The 19,029-nt window shown below is 45.5% G+C and overlaps 1 protein-coding gene across 1 annotated transcript; it reads right to left on the reverse strand.

Annotated features, from left to right (window-relative positions):
- Positions 1–533: 533 nt before the first annotated feature.
- Positions 534–18,842, reverse strand: rnf19b (ring finger protein 19B). The gene is made up of 10 exons (XM_076301463.1): positions 18,567–18,842; positions 10,691–11,998; positions 6,943–7,124; positions 6,376–6,520; positions 5,909–6,071; positions 4,551–4,665; positions 4,054–4,194; positions 3,684–3,873; positions 2,997–3,131; positions 534–2,732 (listed from the first exon to the last, which is right to left on the reverse strand). Exons 2-10 carry the CDS (start codon positions 11,377–11,379, stop codon positions 2,324–2,326), a joined length of 2,169 nt encoding a protein of 722 aa, XP_076157578.1. The 5' UTR covers positions 11,380–11,998; positions 18,567–18,842; the 3' UTR covers positions 534–2,323.
- Positions 18,843–19,029: the final 187 nt, after the last annotated feature.

Here is a 19,029-nt window from a genome sequence, read left to right on the forward strand (position 1 = left end):
AGAACAGAATAAATATGGATATTCAGTACGAACCTTATAGACAGATATGTACAGTATGTACAGCTATGTGCAGTGTGGTAACAGTACCATTGTAGTGCAGAAACAGTAACATTATAAGAGTAGTATATGGCTATGTATAAGTGTACCTATAGTATGTAGATTTGTAATAAATAGAACACTATGTGGGATAGGATAGTGCAATTGTCCTTGTTGTCCCTGTCAAGGTTGCCATGGTCATGGACACCTCAACAGGCACAGGCAGTAGCCTTAGCCTAGGCCTACTTCTCTCTTAGAAGTTGGTTACACTCACCCTTCTTAAAAATACATGAAATACTGAAAAAGAGGGGATAAACACAAAACGGAGGTCTCGTGTGACTTAGTATTAAACCAAATCTATAATAGGCTACGGTACTTGCCAAACACAAGTAGCCTACGTTTTCATAATCTAAAAGTATTCTGGTTGTTTTCAATATTTATAAACAATTCATGCTTTTCCTGCTGATTGAAAATACAAACCAAGACACCACTTTTTGCCACAGAAAAGAATGTTTTATTTTTCCAAAACATCAGTCTTATGATATAGTCTGACACAGAAGAGCCACACAGTAACAAACTCAGCAAATACATGGTCTTCCTTTTACCATTCTGTATTGCTGTTAGTTTCAGGGACTATTCTCAGTCATGTGTACTTCTTTATTCACATTTCATCTTGATTTAATAGTCGGAGTCCATTAAAATCATTGGTCAGACTGCCAAAATATCTTTCTCATAAGTAACCCTCGGCAAACCTGTAAACTTAAGCATTCAGCAGTGAGAGCGAGGAGAAGGTATGTAAGGCCCCTTTTCAAACTGTTGGGCTGTTAAGTATCTGTCAAATTTGAGTCACCTCCTCATCCACACACGTAAACAGAGTATAAGACAGCAAAAGGAAAGAGTAGCAAAATAAAGGTAAACATAGCAGTAAAGTGCTCAAGTGCTCTCACATCCATTCATTCTGCAGTGGGACAAACAACATTCACATTGGATAAACCCACCCCGCTCATCTTTGAAGATGTGTTCAAAGACTGTGCAGCTTACCATTTGCTCTGTGTTCTGTGTATACTCACAAACGAACAGTACACGCACACACAAGATAAATCTACACCCACACATATGAAAACCAACACATACAAACACATGTTTGCGCACAGACAGTGATGTCACTATATAGAAAGATTGTTGCAGAACCAGTGTGTGTGCTGGGCTAGCACTGTCATTTTAAGGCAGGAAGTCAGCCATTCAAGTGAACTTGTGATCCCTTTCAGCCTCTTTCTCGCTCTCTGTCCCTCACACACACACACACACACACACACACACACACAAACACACAAACAGTCTAGCCAACTTCAGACCTGAATCTCTGTGCCAGTGAGATTTATGTCTGAACATTAGTCTCTGTGCAAACTCCACACACACACACACACACACACACACACACACACACACACACACACACACACACACACACACACACACACTCACACACACAAATTCTCACACTAAGGCCATGCAGGCACATGCACACAAACATTCTTCCAGCTTCAAAGTCATTCAAATATTTTATAAATAATTAATTAACAAAAATGAACAAGCAAACTTCTTTGACAGTAAGCCACTCCCAGGTACATTCAGCCACCCATGGGCTCCTCTTATACCCCACCATGGCCATGTGCTCACCGATTCCATCCATATCACATCATCATTGTTCTGTCAGTTGTAAGGGTTTTTTTTTTGCAAGATTTGTTTGTGGCAAATTAATACATTTTTAATTATTGTTATTTTCTGTTAGTCTGTTTTTGCTTAAGTAGCCAAGGCATTTTTGCACCAAGAAGTAAACAGATGAAGTTGTACAAGTTATCTTAGAGGTAGACCCCCCCCCCCCCCCCCCCAATACACACACACACACACACACACACACGCACAAACACGCACAAACACACACTCAAATCCTGCTCTCAGAAGTAGAGCTGCCCCATCGCCAGTACACTCCACCAATAAGTCTCTATGGTAGATCCCTGTCCCTTCTTTTGTGTCAGAGGACCCGAGGGCTTTGGGATGGCAGGTCCAAGGAATTCTGGGACTGATGGCACTAGTGTCAATGGGCTGCCTGCCTTTAAAGGAGTTTGTTAAAAAAAATAATAAGCAGCAAATGTGGGGAAAAAAGCTTCATAAACAAACAAGGAGCTGTGGAGCATAGGGGAGATGTAGGACTTGGCTGATTGTGCATTACGTTCGCCAGAAACTCTTCCTCTTCATCTCGTTTCTCTCTTGCTCTCTCTCTCTGTCACACGTACAGAATGACATTATCAGGACAGTGCAGGCCGTCGCCGGGAGGCGGAACTCGACAGGTGGGCTGGAGCGGGGGCGGAGCTCTAGGCGAGTCGCAGTCGTCCGAGGTGAGCTCGGCGATGTCGTCCGACTGCGTGTCCGACATCTCCAGGTCACTGCGGATGCTCTCTGGCTGTGCGAGCGTCACGTCCCGGAGGCCCTCCCTGAGAGACACGCCCGGTGACAGCCCTATTAACGAGCCCGCCAGCACACCGCCCCTCCTCGAGCTGCAGTCCAGAGGCTCATCAGCGGCGGCCGCCGCCATCATGGCAGCCGTGGGAGGGGCCAAGTCCTCCTCGCTGGTCAGACAGAGGTGGCTGGGTTTGGTCTCAATGTCCACCTGAATCTCCAGGTTGGTGCCCTCCCTGAAAGACAGGCAAAACCAAGATGAGAAATTTTCAGTACAGAAAATTTCAGTGTGTGTGTGTGTGTGTACTGGTAGTAACTGAAGGTATCATGCATGTGTGTGTATATGAACGGGCATATTTGGCTGAGATCATGACGTTGGGAGTGTTCGTTTGCGTGTGTATCTGGGACAGAGTCTGAATCTGAATGTATGTTAGGGTGTGAGGGAGTGGTCTGGCCTAATCAGTGAAGGTGTGTGTCTGTGTGGGCGCGCATGTGCATACCGGTCTGGTATGGTGTAGGAGGAGGTGATGGATCCTGCCATGCCCCTGGTGCTGGCACAGTCGCTTCCGGCTCCCAGGCTTCCTGTCTCCCGCCTCACCGTCTCTTTCCCCAGCTCCCCGCCTTTCACCTCCAGTCTGTTCACACAAAACACAATATACATCAATCAGACATCACAGTTACAGACATCACAGTAACAGAACCTCAGTTATGTCACTAGGTTATATGGTCATGAGCCAGCTGAAAGTCCAGCTTGATCCTGATAAAGTTCATAATAACTTGGAAGGAGAGGTGCAAACGCACACCAAAAATGAGCTGCAGGCAACTAATTAGTTGATGGAGAGAGATGCCGCACACTCCGAGTATGCTAATTATTTTATTGAAGCGATAACGTTTCGGCCAGTCTGGCCTTCTTCAGATCGCATGCGTACCATGCCAGACTGGCCGAAACATTATCGCTTCAATAAAGTAATTAGCGTACTCTGAGTGTGCGGCATCTCTCTCCATCAACAAAGTTCATAATAACAACACATGTCAACAGTCTAAATGTGCCTGTTAGTACATTGTTGAGAAAAAAAATAAGTTAATAAGGGGTAGAGAAGGTTTATCAGGTTTATTGTAAGAACCCATTAACCTCCAGTAATCTCCACTTTATATCATCCCTCTAAGCCCTCTCTCCTCTCACCTACCTGCTGTATTTGCCGGCTCTCGCCCCTAGAGCGCCCCCTGCCAGTGTGTTGAAATGTGGCGTCTCAGTGAGGGGTCCTGGTGCCACGGAAACGGCCTCACTGGGAGAGGTGGTACTCAGGCCGCTGGCCCCTCCCTCCAGGCTGCTCTCACCAAGACTGGGCGACTTCAGAGCACGCCATGCATCGGCCACTACAGAGACAGGTGAGAGAGAGAGAGAGAGAGGGAGAGAGAGGGAGAGAGAGAGAGAGAGAGAGAGAGAGGGAGAGAGTTAGATAGTGACAGACAATAATTGCTTTTGAATAATTTAACATTATGCGTAATGATTTAATAATTTAAACCAAGCCAGATGGAGTATGGTTCTTTCATTACCAGTAATTGGCCCATCATCTTCATCGAAGTCGATCCGCACACCGTTCCCTTTTCCACGGCTCACACCGCATCCACCCCCACGGCAAAGAGAGATAGGTACAACCCCGTACACATACGCCAACATGATAGGCACACCAATACCTGCCAAGCAACAATGAGCTCATCACTGAGTGACATTTCATTACAAAACATCAACTACCAAATGGGATTAAAAGCAAAGTTAACTTAAAGCAATCCCTGTCTATGTCTAAAGTGTAATTGAAATACTATTCATGGCAGTGAATTGTTAACCACTCTAATGGGTTTTAGGAACCCTACTTTTATACGACTGTACATAAGTGTATTATTTTTACTCAGATCAATCAAGTCAGTACCCACCTTATCTACCTCACCAAAACTGGTGACTTATACTTAAGTATATTTATAGAGTTATAAGAGTATATTTAAGAGTTAATTATTAGTGCGGTATTTTAAAAGATGACCATAAGGATCCTTACCCACGCTGACCGCAGCGATGACGGGAGCGGTGATGACAGACAGGGCCACGCCTCCTGTGATGGCAAGGTTTCTACGGTGATGTGACGTCTTCTTCCCCTCATAGTGTGAGTGGATCTGTCACAAACATTGAAGGAACATTCATTTAAGCCATTTGTTTAATCAACATCCAGTAAACAGCCATTAAATAAACAGATTTTGTTTCAGCATAGACCACTGAATTATACAGGCAATCAATTATCTGATGGGCCTTAGGAGACACGGACAAGGACCAGGTGTAATGGTAGCCAGAAGGTTCAGCTTATGGGTTTTAGCTCCCTTGCTAGCACACCCGCCTCCCGTGTCCCAAGGTTGCGAGTTCATGTCCAGACAGAGACTGTAATATCTCTCCAAAATGCAGGTTACACAAGCAGCCTGCGGCCTTTGGCTTAGTTCTACTGGTATGACTTTGGAGGATTCAGAGGAGATATTTATAGCACTGCATTGCTCAACAATAACACACTGTACAAAAGTAAATACCCCCTTGGTTTTGCATGCCACGCTAGGACAACAGATGAGCCATAAGCCTGGGGTTAAGACTTCTCATATTTATTTCATCGGACTTACTCCCTTTCAATCTGACAACAGCAAATCTTTTTAAACTGCTGAACCCTACAAGGTCAAAGACCAGCACACTAGGCACACCATAATAACAACAAAGGGGCTTGACTCCTGCTCTTGTCTCTTGAATCCCACCATATGCAGAGGTAGGCCGTGTTTAATGAGGCTGTCCATCACCATCTGCACTTAAATAATCGCCACTAATCAGCAGTTAATCAGTGACACTGAGGTGTAATGTGATCAAAATTGGACATCTGTCACTAAAGAGGATTCTAACGAACTTAATCAGAGATGACAATCAGCAAGAGGAGGTCACCCGGAACAAAGGGAGGTTTCCAGAGAACTGGTTTCCAGAGAACTGAAATCATATGTGTTTACAGTAACGTGCTGCTGTGGGAGTAGAGGTCCGCCTGTGCTGAGCGGGTTATGTGTGGCGCAGTTTAACACTTGTAACTCATGAGTAATTCATGTTGGAGCCATCATGACTAACACACTATTAAGTTTTTCTCCTCAAGTCCACCTAGTGAGAAAATGGCCTCTGTCTCTCTGTCCTCCCTTCTTTTTCCTCATATGAATATCTATTAGGGGAATTACCGCACAGGGAAATTCACTGTTATAATGCAAATGTGTATGTAAATGTTCTTCCTGCAACTTGTGCACATTGATGAGGCCTTTTGCACCGTTTGCAGTTTTGTATTTGCATTTCATGGTACATTATGTCAGATGCCATTATCCATAACAACAGTCAACAAATCTTTACCTTACGCCCCACGTACACTGGGATGCCAATAACCATGGCAGGCACGGCAATGCCCGCGATCAGAGTGATGCCCACTGGCGCCCCAATGAGAGTGCCTAGCTGCCACAGGATCTTCTTCTTACGACTCCATGGCTTCTTACCCCAGAAGGTACAACCAGATGGGCTAAGACAAAAACAGAGAGAGACAGAGAGAGTTCAGTAAAGTAGAAGAAACTAGGTAGAAGGTGTGCACATGGAACCATATTAACAGCTAACTGTGGCTTATCTTAATGTCAATTATAATATTACATACTTAATATCTTGCGCAGAAATAATACTAATATTTTAGTCTAACTGTAGTTTGTTGACTCATAATAACGTGGACATGTTCAGCGCTGTAAGAGTAGGTGACTCTGTTGTGTTGCGTCCTGTTGTGTCGCATTGTATGTGAGATGGGACGCGTTATGTGAGCGATGTCCAGGTCTCACCTGAGGTAGTGTAGGTCTGAGATCTCCTTCATACAGAGCCAACAGAACTCACAGCCACACACGGCGCAAGTCATGTGATTACAGCTCCCATCATTCATCTTAATGATGTAAGCACCACAGCGTGGGCAAGGCTTGATGTCGTCCGCTATAGGGAACAAAAACGTGTGACAGTGCATCAGAACAAAGCTGTGAGGGGGGACAAACAACTGGGACATTACGTGATTGTTTTTATTCATCTTGAATGAGTAATGGTTTCATTTCCCCTATCTCATAATTGGTAAAAAAATGAGTTGGCTTCCTCAACGGTCTGTTGGATGTCTGAAGTGGCAGACAGGGAATTCGTTATGACAATGAATACACGGGGCAAACTCAAAATGAGAATCGGTAATACAGTCCCAGCACCATAATAGAAAAATCCATTTCCTACGCAGGACAAATGGAGGTAAGACAGGAACATGAATTGAGGGTATTACTAACGACAGAACAATAGAGACTAATGGAGACGAACAAGGAATAAAGAGGGAGAAAGAAGGCTACTGGGAAGTGGGTAGAGGGGAGTCTCTTCACCTGGGCCTTGCTCTGCGGTGTAGCTGGGTGAGTGGTTGCTGTTCCTCTGCTGGCGGGCTGAGTCGCACGTCTGGTTGGGGTGCCATGGCTGCTTGCAGTGGTAGCAGAACTCCGCGCCGCAGCCCTCCCTCCCACACACCAGCCGCGGGCAGCTGGCACAGCCGGATGCGATCAGCGCAAAGCTGCCAATGGGAGAAAGAGAAACCAGGTGATTAGACAAAAAAACAAACAAAATCCTTATATGCAAGTCCCCCCACTCGGCAACCATCTTGATAATGCACTTTGGGCAGTTATTCAGGGCAGCTATTTTCCTATTCCAGTGAATGTGAAGGCATATATTGACATAAAAAAGTACATCAGGTCTCCCCCAAATCGCTAAAATAAGGTAAAATGGATGCAAATACAGTTGGTTACTTAGAATACAGGAAGGTGCTGGATATGTGTAGACAACTGCCATATTGGCGTTTCAAACTAACCCTATACATTTCTATGTAGGATTCTTTGAGTGCTGTGTCTCCGCGTTAAAAAGTCTTTGATTAAACTCTCTCTCTGTCTCTCTCACACGCACACACACAAGGGCAAACTGCCAGTTTGTTGTCTGGGCATGTATGCTAGTTGGATGGTAGGGTGTTAAGACCCAGAGAACTGGCCGGCCACAGACACCAGGTTGGCACTGACACCAGCCAGTAGCACTGCTGGATGCGTTGGTGTTTGCTGTGTCAGCTGTGTGTGTGTGTGTGTGTGTGTGTGTGTGTGTGTGTGTGTGTGTGTGTGTGTGTGTGTGTGTGTGTGAGAGAGAGAGGGGGCAGACTGAAGAGGCCTTACTGGCGAGGTTAGTAATTAGGCACACACAAGCCTCCTAAACAAAACCAGACAAAACACAAACCCAACTCTCGACTCTCAGCCATTCACTCACATTCCTGCTGTAATCTCTCCAATGCTAATCTCCAGCCCAAACCATAACTATGTGTTGAGATATTTTAAAGGAAAATACATCCTTAACCTAAGGCCACTCTTCAAGCTAAATAAAGCCTAGCTACACCTTCATGTAACAGAACATGCTAATTTCCTCACAGTTGAATTTATAACAACTCCGGCCTGCTAATGCTAATATTTTGTGCCTAATCATCACATGCGCTTTGAAACAGTTGGTCCTGAGCACTAGACGCAGCTTCAGAGGTATCCATCATTATCTAACACAGCTGTGATCAGAAGAGTGACTCACCCACACACACACACACACACACACACACACACACACACACAAACACAAACACAAACACACACGAACACGCTAGGACATGCACATGCAGCGTGAGACGCAGTGTCAGTGGTCAGCTTGTCTGCAAAAATGTGAGGTGTGAATCAGCTGGTCATCTCACACGCTGTGGACCATGATGCTCTGAAAGCCACTTCTGGTGTGAAGTGTGAGCGACTGCAGTGGCAGATCACGTGCACCACTTCACCATCCCACTACAGCACGGATCTGTCTGAACATGCAGCCATCTCATTACGAGAGAGTGTGAGGCCGAGACATCACTATCACTGTGGAGTCTCTAGATTTTGTATGTATGGCCACAAACACATTTATATAGACAGACAGGCACAGACACACACACTTTAACACAACAGCACATACTAACACCATGGTGAAATGTAAAGGGGACAGCCTTCATACTTCAGCCAATGGGCAGCCAACACTAAAATCAAATCTTAGTCTTTGTTGCCCCTGGCAACACTACTTGTGCTGCATCAGAGCACCATAGCAACCAACAGGCACTGGAGTGAACACATAGAGTCTGGTGCTCTGATTGGTTCTCCTCCTCTGTCAGTCACCTTCATGCTGAGCAGGTTGGAGATTTTTAGAGTGAGGAGGGGGCTGCACTGGAGCTTGCAAACAAAGAGCGAGCACTCTCAGAGAGAGAGAGAGAGAGAGGGAGAAAAAGAGGAGAAGAAAAAGGCAGACGGTGAAAGACAGAGATGAGAGCCCATGCATGAGACAGGCAGAGACAGAAAGGGGAGAAGGATGTGAGATTGAAAGAGAGAGATAAAGTGTGAAAGAGAAAGATGCACAATGTGTGTGTGTGTGTGTGTGTGTGTGTGTGTGTGTGTGTGTATCAGAGTGAGAGGATGGGAGGTAATGATTAAAGCCTCTGGATTGCCATAAGACTGCTGTGTGTCGGATGCAACAGCTGGGGGAGTTTCTGGTTAATCCATGACATACATTCAGGTCACACACACACACACACACACACACACATCACACATTCTTACGCACACACACAGGAACACATAGTCACGTACACACACACACACACACACACACACACACACACACACACACACACACACACACACACACACTCTCCCACACAAATATACTGTACAAGGTCGGTGCTTCTCTCTAAAGTGAATCATTGTGTTTTTCTATGATTAAGAAAAAAATGTTCCAATTGAAACACAAAACTCAATTGAAATGCATAAACGAGGAAGTGGGTCTTGGAATACTTCTCTAGATTTAGATTAAACTGTAGTCATCTAAATGTATAATAAGGTCAAAGCATCAGTCACCAGAGCTCTTATGTTTGTCCTTGTTTGGTACTGATCTGAAAGAGGCATGTTATGAGATATCTTCCGTGACTCACAGTAACTCCAGTGAGTAGTTGCTGATTTGTCAAATAATATATGAAGATAAGATAATTGCACTACATATAACATAACTTGACCTCAGAGAATTAACTTTGTAAGGAGAAACTGAAACTGAGCGAGCTCCTTAAGATTAAGAGAGCCAGAGATTGATTGATGGCAAAAGGGTGGAAAACAACAGCTTTTATACATTCAACATTGACATCAACATCAACATTGTGATCAATCAAGATTTTATGAGCTCAGTCATCAGGCTCAGTTGAACTACAGAGAAGTCTAAACAAGCACAGTCACCTACTCTCTCACTCTTTATGTCTTACTCTCTCTCCCTCTCTCTCTCTCAGTCTAAACAAGCACACTCACCTAGTCTCTCACCCTCATGCCTAACTTTCTCACTCCCTATGTCTAACACTCTCACTCTCTCCCTCTCTACAGTGATTTCTCCATTCTACATTTGATTGCACAATATTTGTGTAATTTCATGCCCAGACAGACTAATGTTTGCCTAAACATTACTGAGTTACACAAGAGTGGGAAGAATCATAACAAAACCACAATCAGACTCTCATTTACCTACAGGAAATACCTCCCACACTTTCATACACACAAACACAAGATGAAAATCTCCCTCCGCACAAAAAAATTTCCCAATTTACTGGGCCAAATGGCTTCACAGTGGCGTGTCTCTGTGTGTGAGTACTTGTGTGAAGGGCATTGGATGTGACACACACACACACAGACACACACACACAGACAGTGACAGCAGGTTGCAGTATGTAGGTCATCTCCATTCTGCCCACTGATGTGACTTTACAGCAGAGTCTGCTATCCCTAGCTGTATGCTAACATGTTTCCACACACAACACTAGCTTTCATAAATGGAAAATAAACACAATTAAACAGAATGTAAACATCCCCACACAAAGCCATCCAGACACATTATACTATAATCTATACTACACATTATACTATAATCTATCTATACTATAATCTATATAATCTGTACCGCCCCCTGGGAATCAGTGAATCTAAAACAACAACTCTCTAGGTCACAACCACACCTTCCCTCCCAAAACCTCCCAGAATCCTTAGCGTGTCTTACCCGCAGTCCGGGGCGGGGCACCAGCGGCAGTCGGGGTCGGAGGCAAGGCAGCGGCGCAGCAGGAACTCCTCGTACTTCTCCATCATGGGCTGGTCGTCCAGGATGGCGGCGACCTGCGACGGGGCCAGGCGCTCGGCGCACTCGGGGCAGGCCAGCTGCACGCGGCTCTCGCTGATCTCGATGCGCAGGTACTGGCGCAGGCAGCCCAGGCAGGAGCGGTGGCGGCAGCCCTGCAGCTCGGGCAGCTGCTCGGCCGGCTTCTGCGTCAGGCACAGCGGGCACTCCAGCAGCTCGCCGCCCGAGACCGAGCCGGCAGCCGTTCCCGTTCCCGTCGCCGAGCCGGAGCCGGAGCCTTCCCGCGAGCCGCCCAGTGACCCGTGGCTGGACGACAGCGGCTCCGACGTCTCGCCGCTGGGCAGGGGCAGCGGGGCATCCGAGGGCAGCGCAGGGGAGGGAGCGGGAGCAGCGGGGGGCGGAGGCTGGGGCTGCTGCTGCTGCTGCTGGGGGGGGGTCAGGGGTAGAGCAGAGGCCCCTTTGCCCCCACGAGGGCCGCCGCGGCCCCCTCGCTTACTCTGGAACAAGCTGTGGAAGGAGATGCGACGCTGCTTCTTGCCCGGCGTCCGGCATTTGGGGTTGGCGAGGCCACTGACGGACGAGTGCGGAGATTCAGCATCTTTCTCTGAGCCCATGTTCCCACGGAGTGGACCCACAGTCCACTGCTAGCACACAGATGCCGGTACACCTGTGTGTATGTATGGTCCTGCTGTGAAGAGGACGAATGGATAGCTCCTCTGGGCTTGGCCTCTAACACACACTGTAATACTGTCCTTACTAAAAATGTCCTACAGTCACTCACAGGTCGACACCGAGTGACCAAAAACAGGATGTCAAAGCAGTGTATTTCAGCAGTTATAACAATTAACTTCTGTTCAAGGACAAAAAACTAAACAAGGATGTGGTCAGCAAAACGAAAGAGAAAATGTTTCTCTCTCTTTTGTGTCCGCGGTAGTTGTCACATCCAGTTGATCAGTGCAGCAAATACAAAACAATATTCTGTTACCTGTATACTGCCATCATTGCCATTGTTGTGTTCAGCTGTATAAAAAGGTATTTAGAAAAAAGCCGGTACAAAAAAAGAGAAGAGGCGCAACGGGAAGTGTCTAAGGCAAATGTTTGATTCAGAAAAATCCCAAAGGGCTCAGTTCCAGTTCCTCCTGTTCTTGAGTACTCGCAGGCTTTCTGGTGAAGTTGCTCCTCTCTCTCTTTCTCTCTTTCTATCTCTCGCTCTCGGTCTCACTCTCGCTCCGTCTGTGAGAAAGACAGATAACACAGGAAGTTAACACACTGCGAGCAGCCTACAGAGGGAGTATGCTCAGTGCTGCTGCCTGCGCACACACACACACACACACACACACACAGACAGATACACACACACATACACACACACACAAACACCTCCTCTGTTTCGATTTTAATGTTAACTCTTGAAGCACCAGAATGGGAAAAATGGGTACGCTGAAATCTGAATGACTCATAGTGTGTCATAACGAAAATCTGACACACACAAAAATAATTAGAGGAATACACAACAAGATCCAAGAACATCCATACACTCGTGTAGGCTACATTAGCCACTGCTAAGTCGTATAAAGACTTACCACGATGGAAGGCCTTATAAAAACAAATTCAGTCTACAACGTTAATGTTGTGTACAATTTCATTTGCTTTTTCAGTCAGCATCCCTGTGTCTCTTTATCGATATGCGAACTTCTCTATGTTTGTCTCTCTCTTGCTACACACACACACACACACACACACACACACAAACACAGTCTCAAGCTCTTCCTCTCCACTTCACACTGTGCTGCTACTGTGGTTGCCATGGTGATCCCCTCTACGAGAACAGCAAACAAGGACCCACACAGTGACTCTGGCACTTGTGTGGATGCTTGTACACACACACACACACACACACACACACACACACACACACAGAGTCATTGACATATACAGGGCGGGCGGATAGACAGACACACTGTATGTTTGTGCCGACACCAAATGTACTAACGTAACATTGAACGTGTATTCAAATGCTCAGTGGAGCTACATCAATGCAGAGAAGCTCCTCTAATCAGGTGATGCTGGGAACTCTGAAAGAGGGAAACCACGAGATGGTGCGGTGATGATAAGCCGTAACTGAGACCTGACCTGAGATATGCACACACAAGGGAGGGGGAGACAGGCAAGCGGTGACGGAGAGACGGAAAACAGAGAGATCAAGTGGAAAAGGCACGAATGGGGGTGTTCAGTACAGAGCAAACAGGAACTCTCTCTGACTCAAAACACAGAGTGCTCTTCAGAAACAACCAGTCCCTCACACTTCCAGGCTTATGTTCTTCAGAGCTCTCTCTTATCGCACTATCGCACTGTCCTCAATGGGGCAGTGAGGTAGGCATTACAGAGCATCCTCTAGCGTGCTATGGATCAACAGGGTACCGATGCCTTTGACATTATTCCGTAAAGTACACACTACGTACACAAAAAGCAAAGCCATGCATATATGTCTACTATGTGCACATAAAAATAGTCCCTGCCTAGATAAATATATCTGCTCATGTGATAGTAAGATGCTTCTCTTTGTTACAGTAAGGGTTTCTGGCATTCAAAATGTGCCAGTGGAGATCATCAGATGAGCAGGCTGAGAGTCAGAACCCTGCACACAAGACCTAGATAAGAGGGCCCTCAGCCGGTAATGTTAACACACGTATCATATCCTTTTAACACTACTGAGTGTGCATTGAAGGGGTTTGGCTTGGAACTAACAGCACAAACACTGCACACGCTCCTAAACGGCGAGCACCATTCCATATATGACATCACCACAGTTGCCATGGAGCTCGAGTGAAGTAAAATGCCAGCACTGAATCATAGGAGACACACACATGCATACACCCTCAACACACACACACACACACACACACACACCCTCAACACACACACACACACTTCTGTGAAAATGTAAATCAGCAGTGCTAGTAAGAACCCTATATGCTCCATTCCAGTCCCTCTTCAGAGCCAGCACTTTCAGATGATGACATATAATTACCAGTGCATGTGTGTGTGTGTGTGCGCGCGCATGTGGGCAGACCAGTTTCACTTTGAAGATCAGCATGTCTACAAACACGCACACAACCTCACACACGCACCTGCAGCTAGCAAATATCTCTGCCCCCTTATTTCCTGTGGCGTGTGTAGTGATGGCAGGGGGATGTCATGACATACAACTGTCCTAAAGAGAGAGTGTTTGTGTGTGTGTGTGTGTGTGTGTGTGTGTGTGTGTGGTGGTGGTGGTGGTGGTGGGGTGGGGGGGGGGGTGCACCAGGAGGTCATAGGAGTTCAAACGCAGCTCTATTCTCTGTATCTACCATGCGGTCTAACGTGCGGAGTAATGGAGTCTGTCACTACTTGCACAGTTTAGACTACATCTCTACATTTGTCGAATTACATTTTTATATTACTTCTGAAAATGTACGGTAGACTCCTGTTTCATTTTTTGTATGACTTCAGGTGAACATGGTACATTTTCTAAGCCTCTAACATCTACAGGAAACCTACCACCTCCACATGCATGCATACCACCGTCAAATCTACCTGGTGAACTCGGATTGACAGCTCTGCCCTGTTGATATTACAGCCTTACAGCCAACATAAAATAGGTACCTTAAAAATATGACACTATGAAATTACAATCATGATTTCAAAATTGCGTTGTATGAGTCAAGCCATAATCCAAGTCTTTGAAGGCCTCAGACAGTATTATTTAGATATATATTTAAATCTTATCAATTTGAAACCTTCCATTCCCTCAAGACAAATAGGTGGGGCATTTTAAAAAGGTGAAAATAATGGAAGACACTTTTGGTAAAAACAAAATGAAAGTAAAAGATGTAAGGTCAGCAAAGACATGCAATTCCTGGATCTCCTAGAACATGGTAATGTTTTAACTGAACTGAAGAAGAAAGTTACAGATGGCTGTGAATCACCCATCCTAGAATTATGTAAAACTGAAATAAAAAACATCAATGGTAGGTTGGGTAAACTTAATTTGTTGCCCAATTGTCTCAATTCGTAAATACTCACATTTAATTTTGGACATAGAATTACACTGATGAAATTGAATGTTTTAGTCATTCTTTAAGCAGTCCTGAGATCACCAGCTCAAAAATTCAACAGCGTCTCCTTTTTTGGTGTTTCCATATTCAACAGCACGTCTTTATCTTTATGCTCCTTTGTGATAATGGCTCGTCAGTGGCTCTATGATGAACTACCTTTAACCCTTAAAGGTGTACTGTCACACCGGTGTGATGGGAATGTTGGAAAATGAACGTTCTAAAGAATATCTGGGTTCATTGAATTCAACATAGAATTTTAGAATTGTTGCGGAACGGAATCTTATGTTAGAATGTTCAAATATGTTAAGTGGAGTAAAATCTCACTCCTACTTCAATGCAGGATTGGTAGACTTTGTCCGTTACTGGATGAGATAGCCATCTACACGACAGAAGGAGCACTTATATGGAACATCACAAATGTGTGTTATGAAACCGCATTATGACAGAGAGTGTATGTAATAGATGATTCTCTGCTGTAGGAGGAAGTTCAGAAGGCTGCAAGCTGCAAGCCAGATGGACAGAGACAGATTGAACTCCCTCTGGTCTTCAGTCAGTCTCCCAGACACACACTTGAACACATAAACATATACACACGACACACACACACACACACGCACACTTACACACTTGCAAGCATTTGTACAGACAGATTAATCTAGACTGTATAGGCTAACATTGCCATAACTAGGTCATCCCAAAATCTATGTCAAAGTGGTTAAAGTCTTGTGAATTAGTCATACTACATCACAAAATTGTTCCACGGCCTACATTTATCGGTTTATATTCTACAGAGAAAACTGCTTCTAGATTTACTGATGTGGTTTATGTTTTGGATTCATACACTGGATTCTTCTTCTATGAGTTCCCAAGTACATACATTGTGTCTAGCTAACCTGAAGTGTAAATACTGCTTTAGGTGTTGTCTGATCTTCACCAACACTACACACAAACTCACTTTCACTCACTGTCAATCAAAGCAAATGTAGTGACACACACACACACACACACACACACACACAGTAGTGAAGTTGTGGCTCACATGTCTGTTAAGTGTCCAGGTGGGCTCAGTTAAGAGTGCTAGCTGTTACGCAATCGCTTCAGCCTCACTGCTGCTGAGCAAGTGAATGAGAGAATGTGAGTGTGAGAGAGAGCGAGAGAGAGAGAGAGAGAGAGAGAGAGAGAGAGAGTGAGTGTGTGTGTGTGTGTGTGTGTGTGTGTGTGATGCAGCAAAAGGCTTGGGCTACTGCTATAAATGTCCCAGACACAGGTGCCCTGAAAACAGTTAATGCCCAGCACATCACAGTGGGACTGATGCTGGCAGACTTAAATAAGTAGCTTCTGTGTAATACAGTATAAATATCTAATTTACCATATTCAAACTGTACGGCTCAATAAGGGGAAATTTTTCTAACGAGAAAGGAGAATGTGATGTGTACTTGGCAATGTAGTAATGTGTTCTAAAGAGAAACATCCCCATTTCCAGTTCAGGACTTTCACAGAGGAAATTCCTCTATGAAACAAGTCCTTTTTTTTCCTACAGAACAAAACCACATACCGGTTTGAACAACACACTTTGCCAAATTAGTCTCCAACATCATTGGTCTAATAAAATACAGAACACACACAGCAAAATGAAAAAACGTGCCTGTTTTTGCCTGATTTAGGATCAGGTTATGATGTTATCCTGAAGTCTATGTGGACTGGCCTACCCATTGACCTGTGTATTTATATGTGGGAGGCTCTGGGAGCTCACATTCATGTGTGAGTTACCATCTGATAAATAGGCCTCTGTATAGACCCTTTCATGGAATTTTCATTATCAGCATCATAGTTGGCCCCACAAGACTTCCTTTTTAACATTCCATATGTTATCTTAATGCAGAGGAAGTAGATTGGGGCCCAAATAGAATGTTCAAGCATTGTTTTTGTTTACCTTGTTGAAAGGGTCCATATGAGTGAGTATGTGAGGGAAAGAGAGGGACCAGCAGGGAGAGAATGGATGAGAAAGCAGATGAGTTCACACAACACTCCCTCACAACCTCTTTAAGATCTTTCCCTGGACTCTCAGCTCATGCAAGTCCTACACAGCAGCAGCACCTCTGTCTGGTGCCACCTGACCTGACCTGACAGACACAGACACAGGACACACACACACAGGTCGGTCTCGAGACCTCAGCACACAAACAGATCAGACATCCTCTCTCACAACCCTATTTTTGTCAATCAGAGCTGCTCACTAAGAACACACACAAACAAATTCAGCCCCACCTGACGACCAAACAAACAGACACACACACACATTGTTGACCAAAGCTCACAGACCCCACTCTAAGACACAGAGCCAGCTGGGTGTGCCCAATACCCATGTCGGTGGAGGAGTAGGGCTAGACTGCTTCTTCTGGAACATTCTCTACACCTGCCAGACCTAGTGTAACACAACGAAGGCTGCATATGCCTCAGTGAGAGGGCAACTGGTCAGAGATGAATACTGGTGGCAAATCTCATTAAAGTCAACTCTTTTTCTTTGATACGCAGCTGACACTAATCACTGTGGTTACTGGATCGAGAGCGTAGGAGAGACAACCACAGCCATGTCTTTCATGGAAAGCTCTCATGCTGTGTCTAACCAAGGCTGCTGTGGAGTTCTGCTTGATAAGCCCCTGAGTTGAGTCAACCTGGTGAAGTGAAACCAACTGATGCTCTTAGTGGATACAGCACAGGAATGAAAGGTAAAGGGAGACAAAAGCACACACTCACACACACATAGAAGGCTATATGTGGACACATTCGGGGAAGTAGAGAAGGTGCTGGTCAGTTCTATAATTAGAGGTGTGTTTGGGACGCTGAGTGCTGGGCCCATGAATGTTTAATGTATAGCAAGCTGAAGCTGAGGACGGTGAAGAGAAAGTGTGGTCCGCCAGACACTATAGGCCTAAACCTTAAAACAGCACAGTTGAAAATCACATCACATACAGGACAGCGAGTAGAAACAGACTAAGATATATCTTTATGTCCCATCACTGCAGATAGGGGCACAGTGCAGAGTTAAAAGCAGATGAGGAATGACATGGGGAAGAGCCAAAGAAAGAGAGCAGATGAACTAAGCCACATCACGGATAATCCTAGTGTGCCTCCCCTTTGCTGTGTGGCATGATATTAATATCTTAGCCTCAATACAACACCACTACGAGAATGGGGGGGGGGGGGGGGGCAGTGTATGAAAAAGAAAAGAGGAGGCGCGGAAGGGCAAACGTCTCAGGGACTCCAGAGAGATGCTAACCCTAAAATAGTCCATTCACTAATGTGCCACCTCCCGCTGGCAGATGGGCTACAATAACGTCACTGTATTGGACTGATACACACCTTCGTAGCCTAGTCTACACCTCAGATTTAACTAATTGGTAAGTTTGCCAACTCTGAAAGGCAATAGGCTATTCAGCATTGAAACAAAGAAACGATTGTGTATAATATCAGTCGTACGTTTAGCCCAATGCGGCCTGTATTGGGCTGTCAGCAGTGTACGATGTGTCTCATCCTGAAAACCATATCACGGGGACGTGAGCGTGAGAGTCCAGCGGCCCGCTGCGACGATATGGCTAGCTCATACTGACCGTACAGGTGTGCTGACGGCTGACAGGGAACACGCGTTAAGCTAGTAGCCAAGGTGTAGTGTCGAGGTGTAATAAAATCTAATACGGTCTTACCTGACGGGTGAGTTAGAGCCAGCTGAAACCAGTGATATTAAATCTTCGGGCGCCGCTGTGCGCAATGACGCTTCAGGGCGTTTTTTCTCCTTCTCTTTTGTATCGGCAACGGCCCACCTAACCAGATCCTCTACCTAGGTCCAACTGAAATAGCTGCCTTACACACAGCGATTTACAGACTATGCAGACTCTCGCCCACCGGCTCAGTTCCCTCAACCAGTGCCACACAGACTATCACAGCTCGCTTGCTTTGCTTTTCCACCCACGTCAGAGAGGAAAGCCCCGAGCAGTGACGTAACCCGCATTCTGCTCGGAAACCCCACCCCGTGACGATATATCGGAGAAGCAGAAGCCGGAAGAGCAGAGTGTGGATCAGAACCCCATTGGTTTCGGTATGAGCGCACAGATCCTATTTATTGTGGCCTTTTGCCCTCTCTTTCCCCTGTCCTTTCGTTCTCAGATT

The sequence above is a fragment of the Alosa pseudoharengus genome, unplaced genomic scaffold (genome assembly GCF_046254945.1).
Source record: "Alosa pseudoharengus isolate Yale_2024_CS ecotype anadromous, Long Island Sound unplaced genomic scaffold, YU_APseudo_1.1 YU_APseudo_1.1_scf_23, whole genome shotgun sequence".
Taxonomy (NCBI): Eukaryota; Metazoa; Chordata; class Actinopteri; order Clupeiformes; family Clupeidae; genus Alosa; species Alosa pseudoharengus.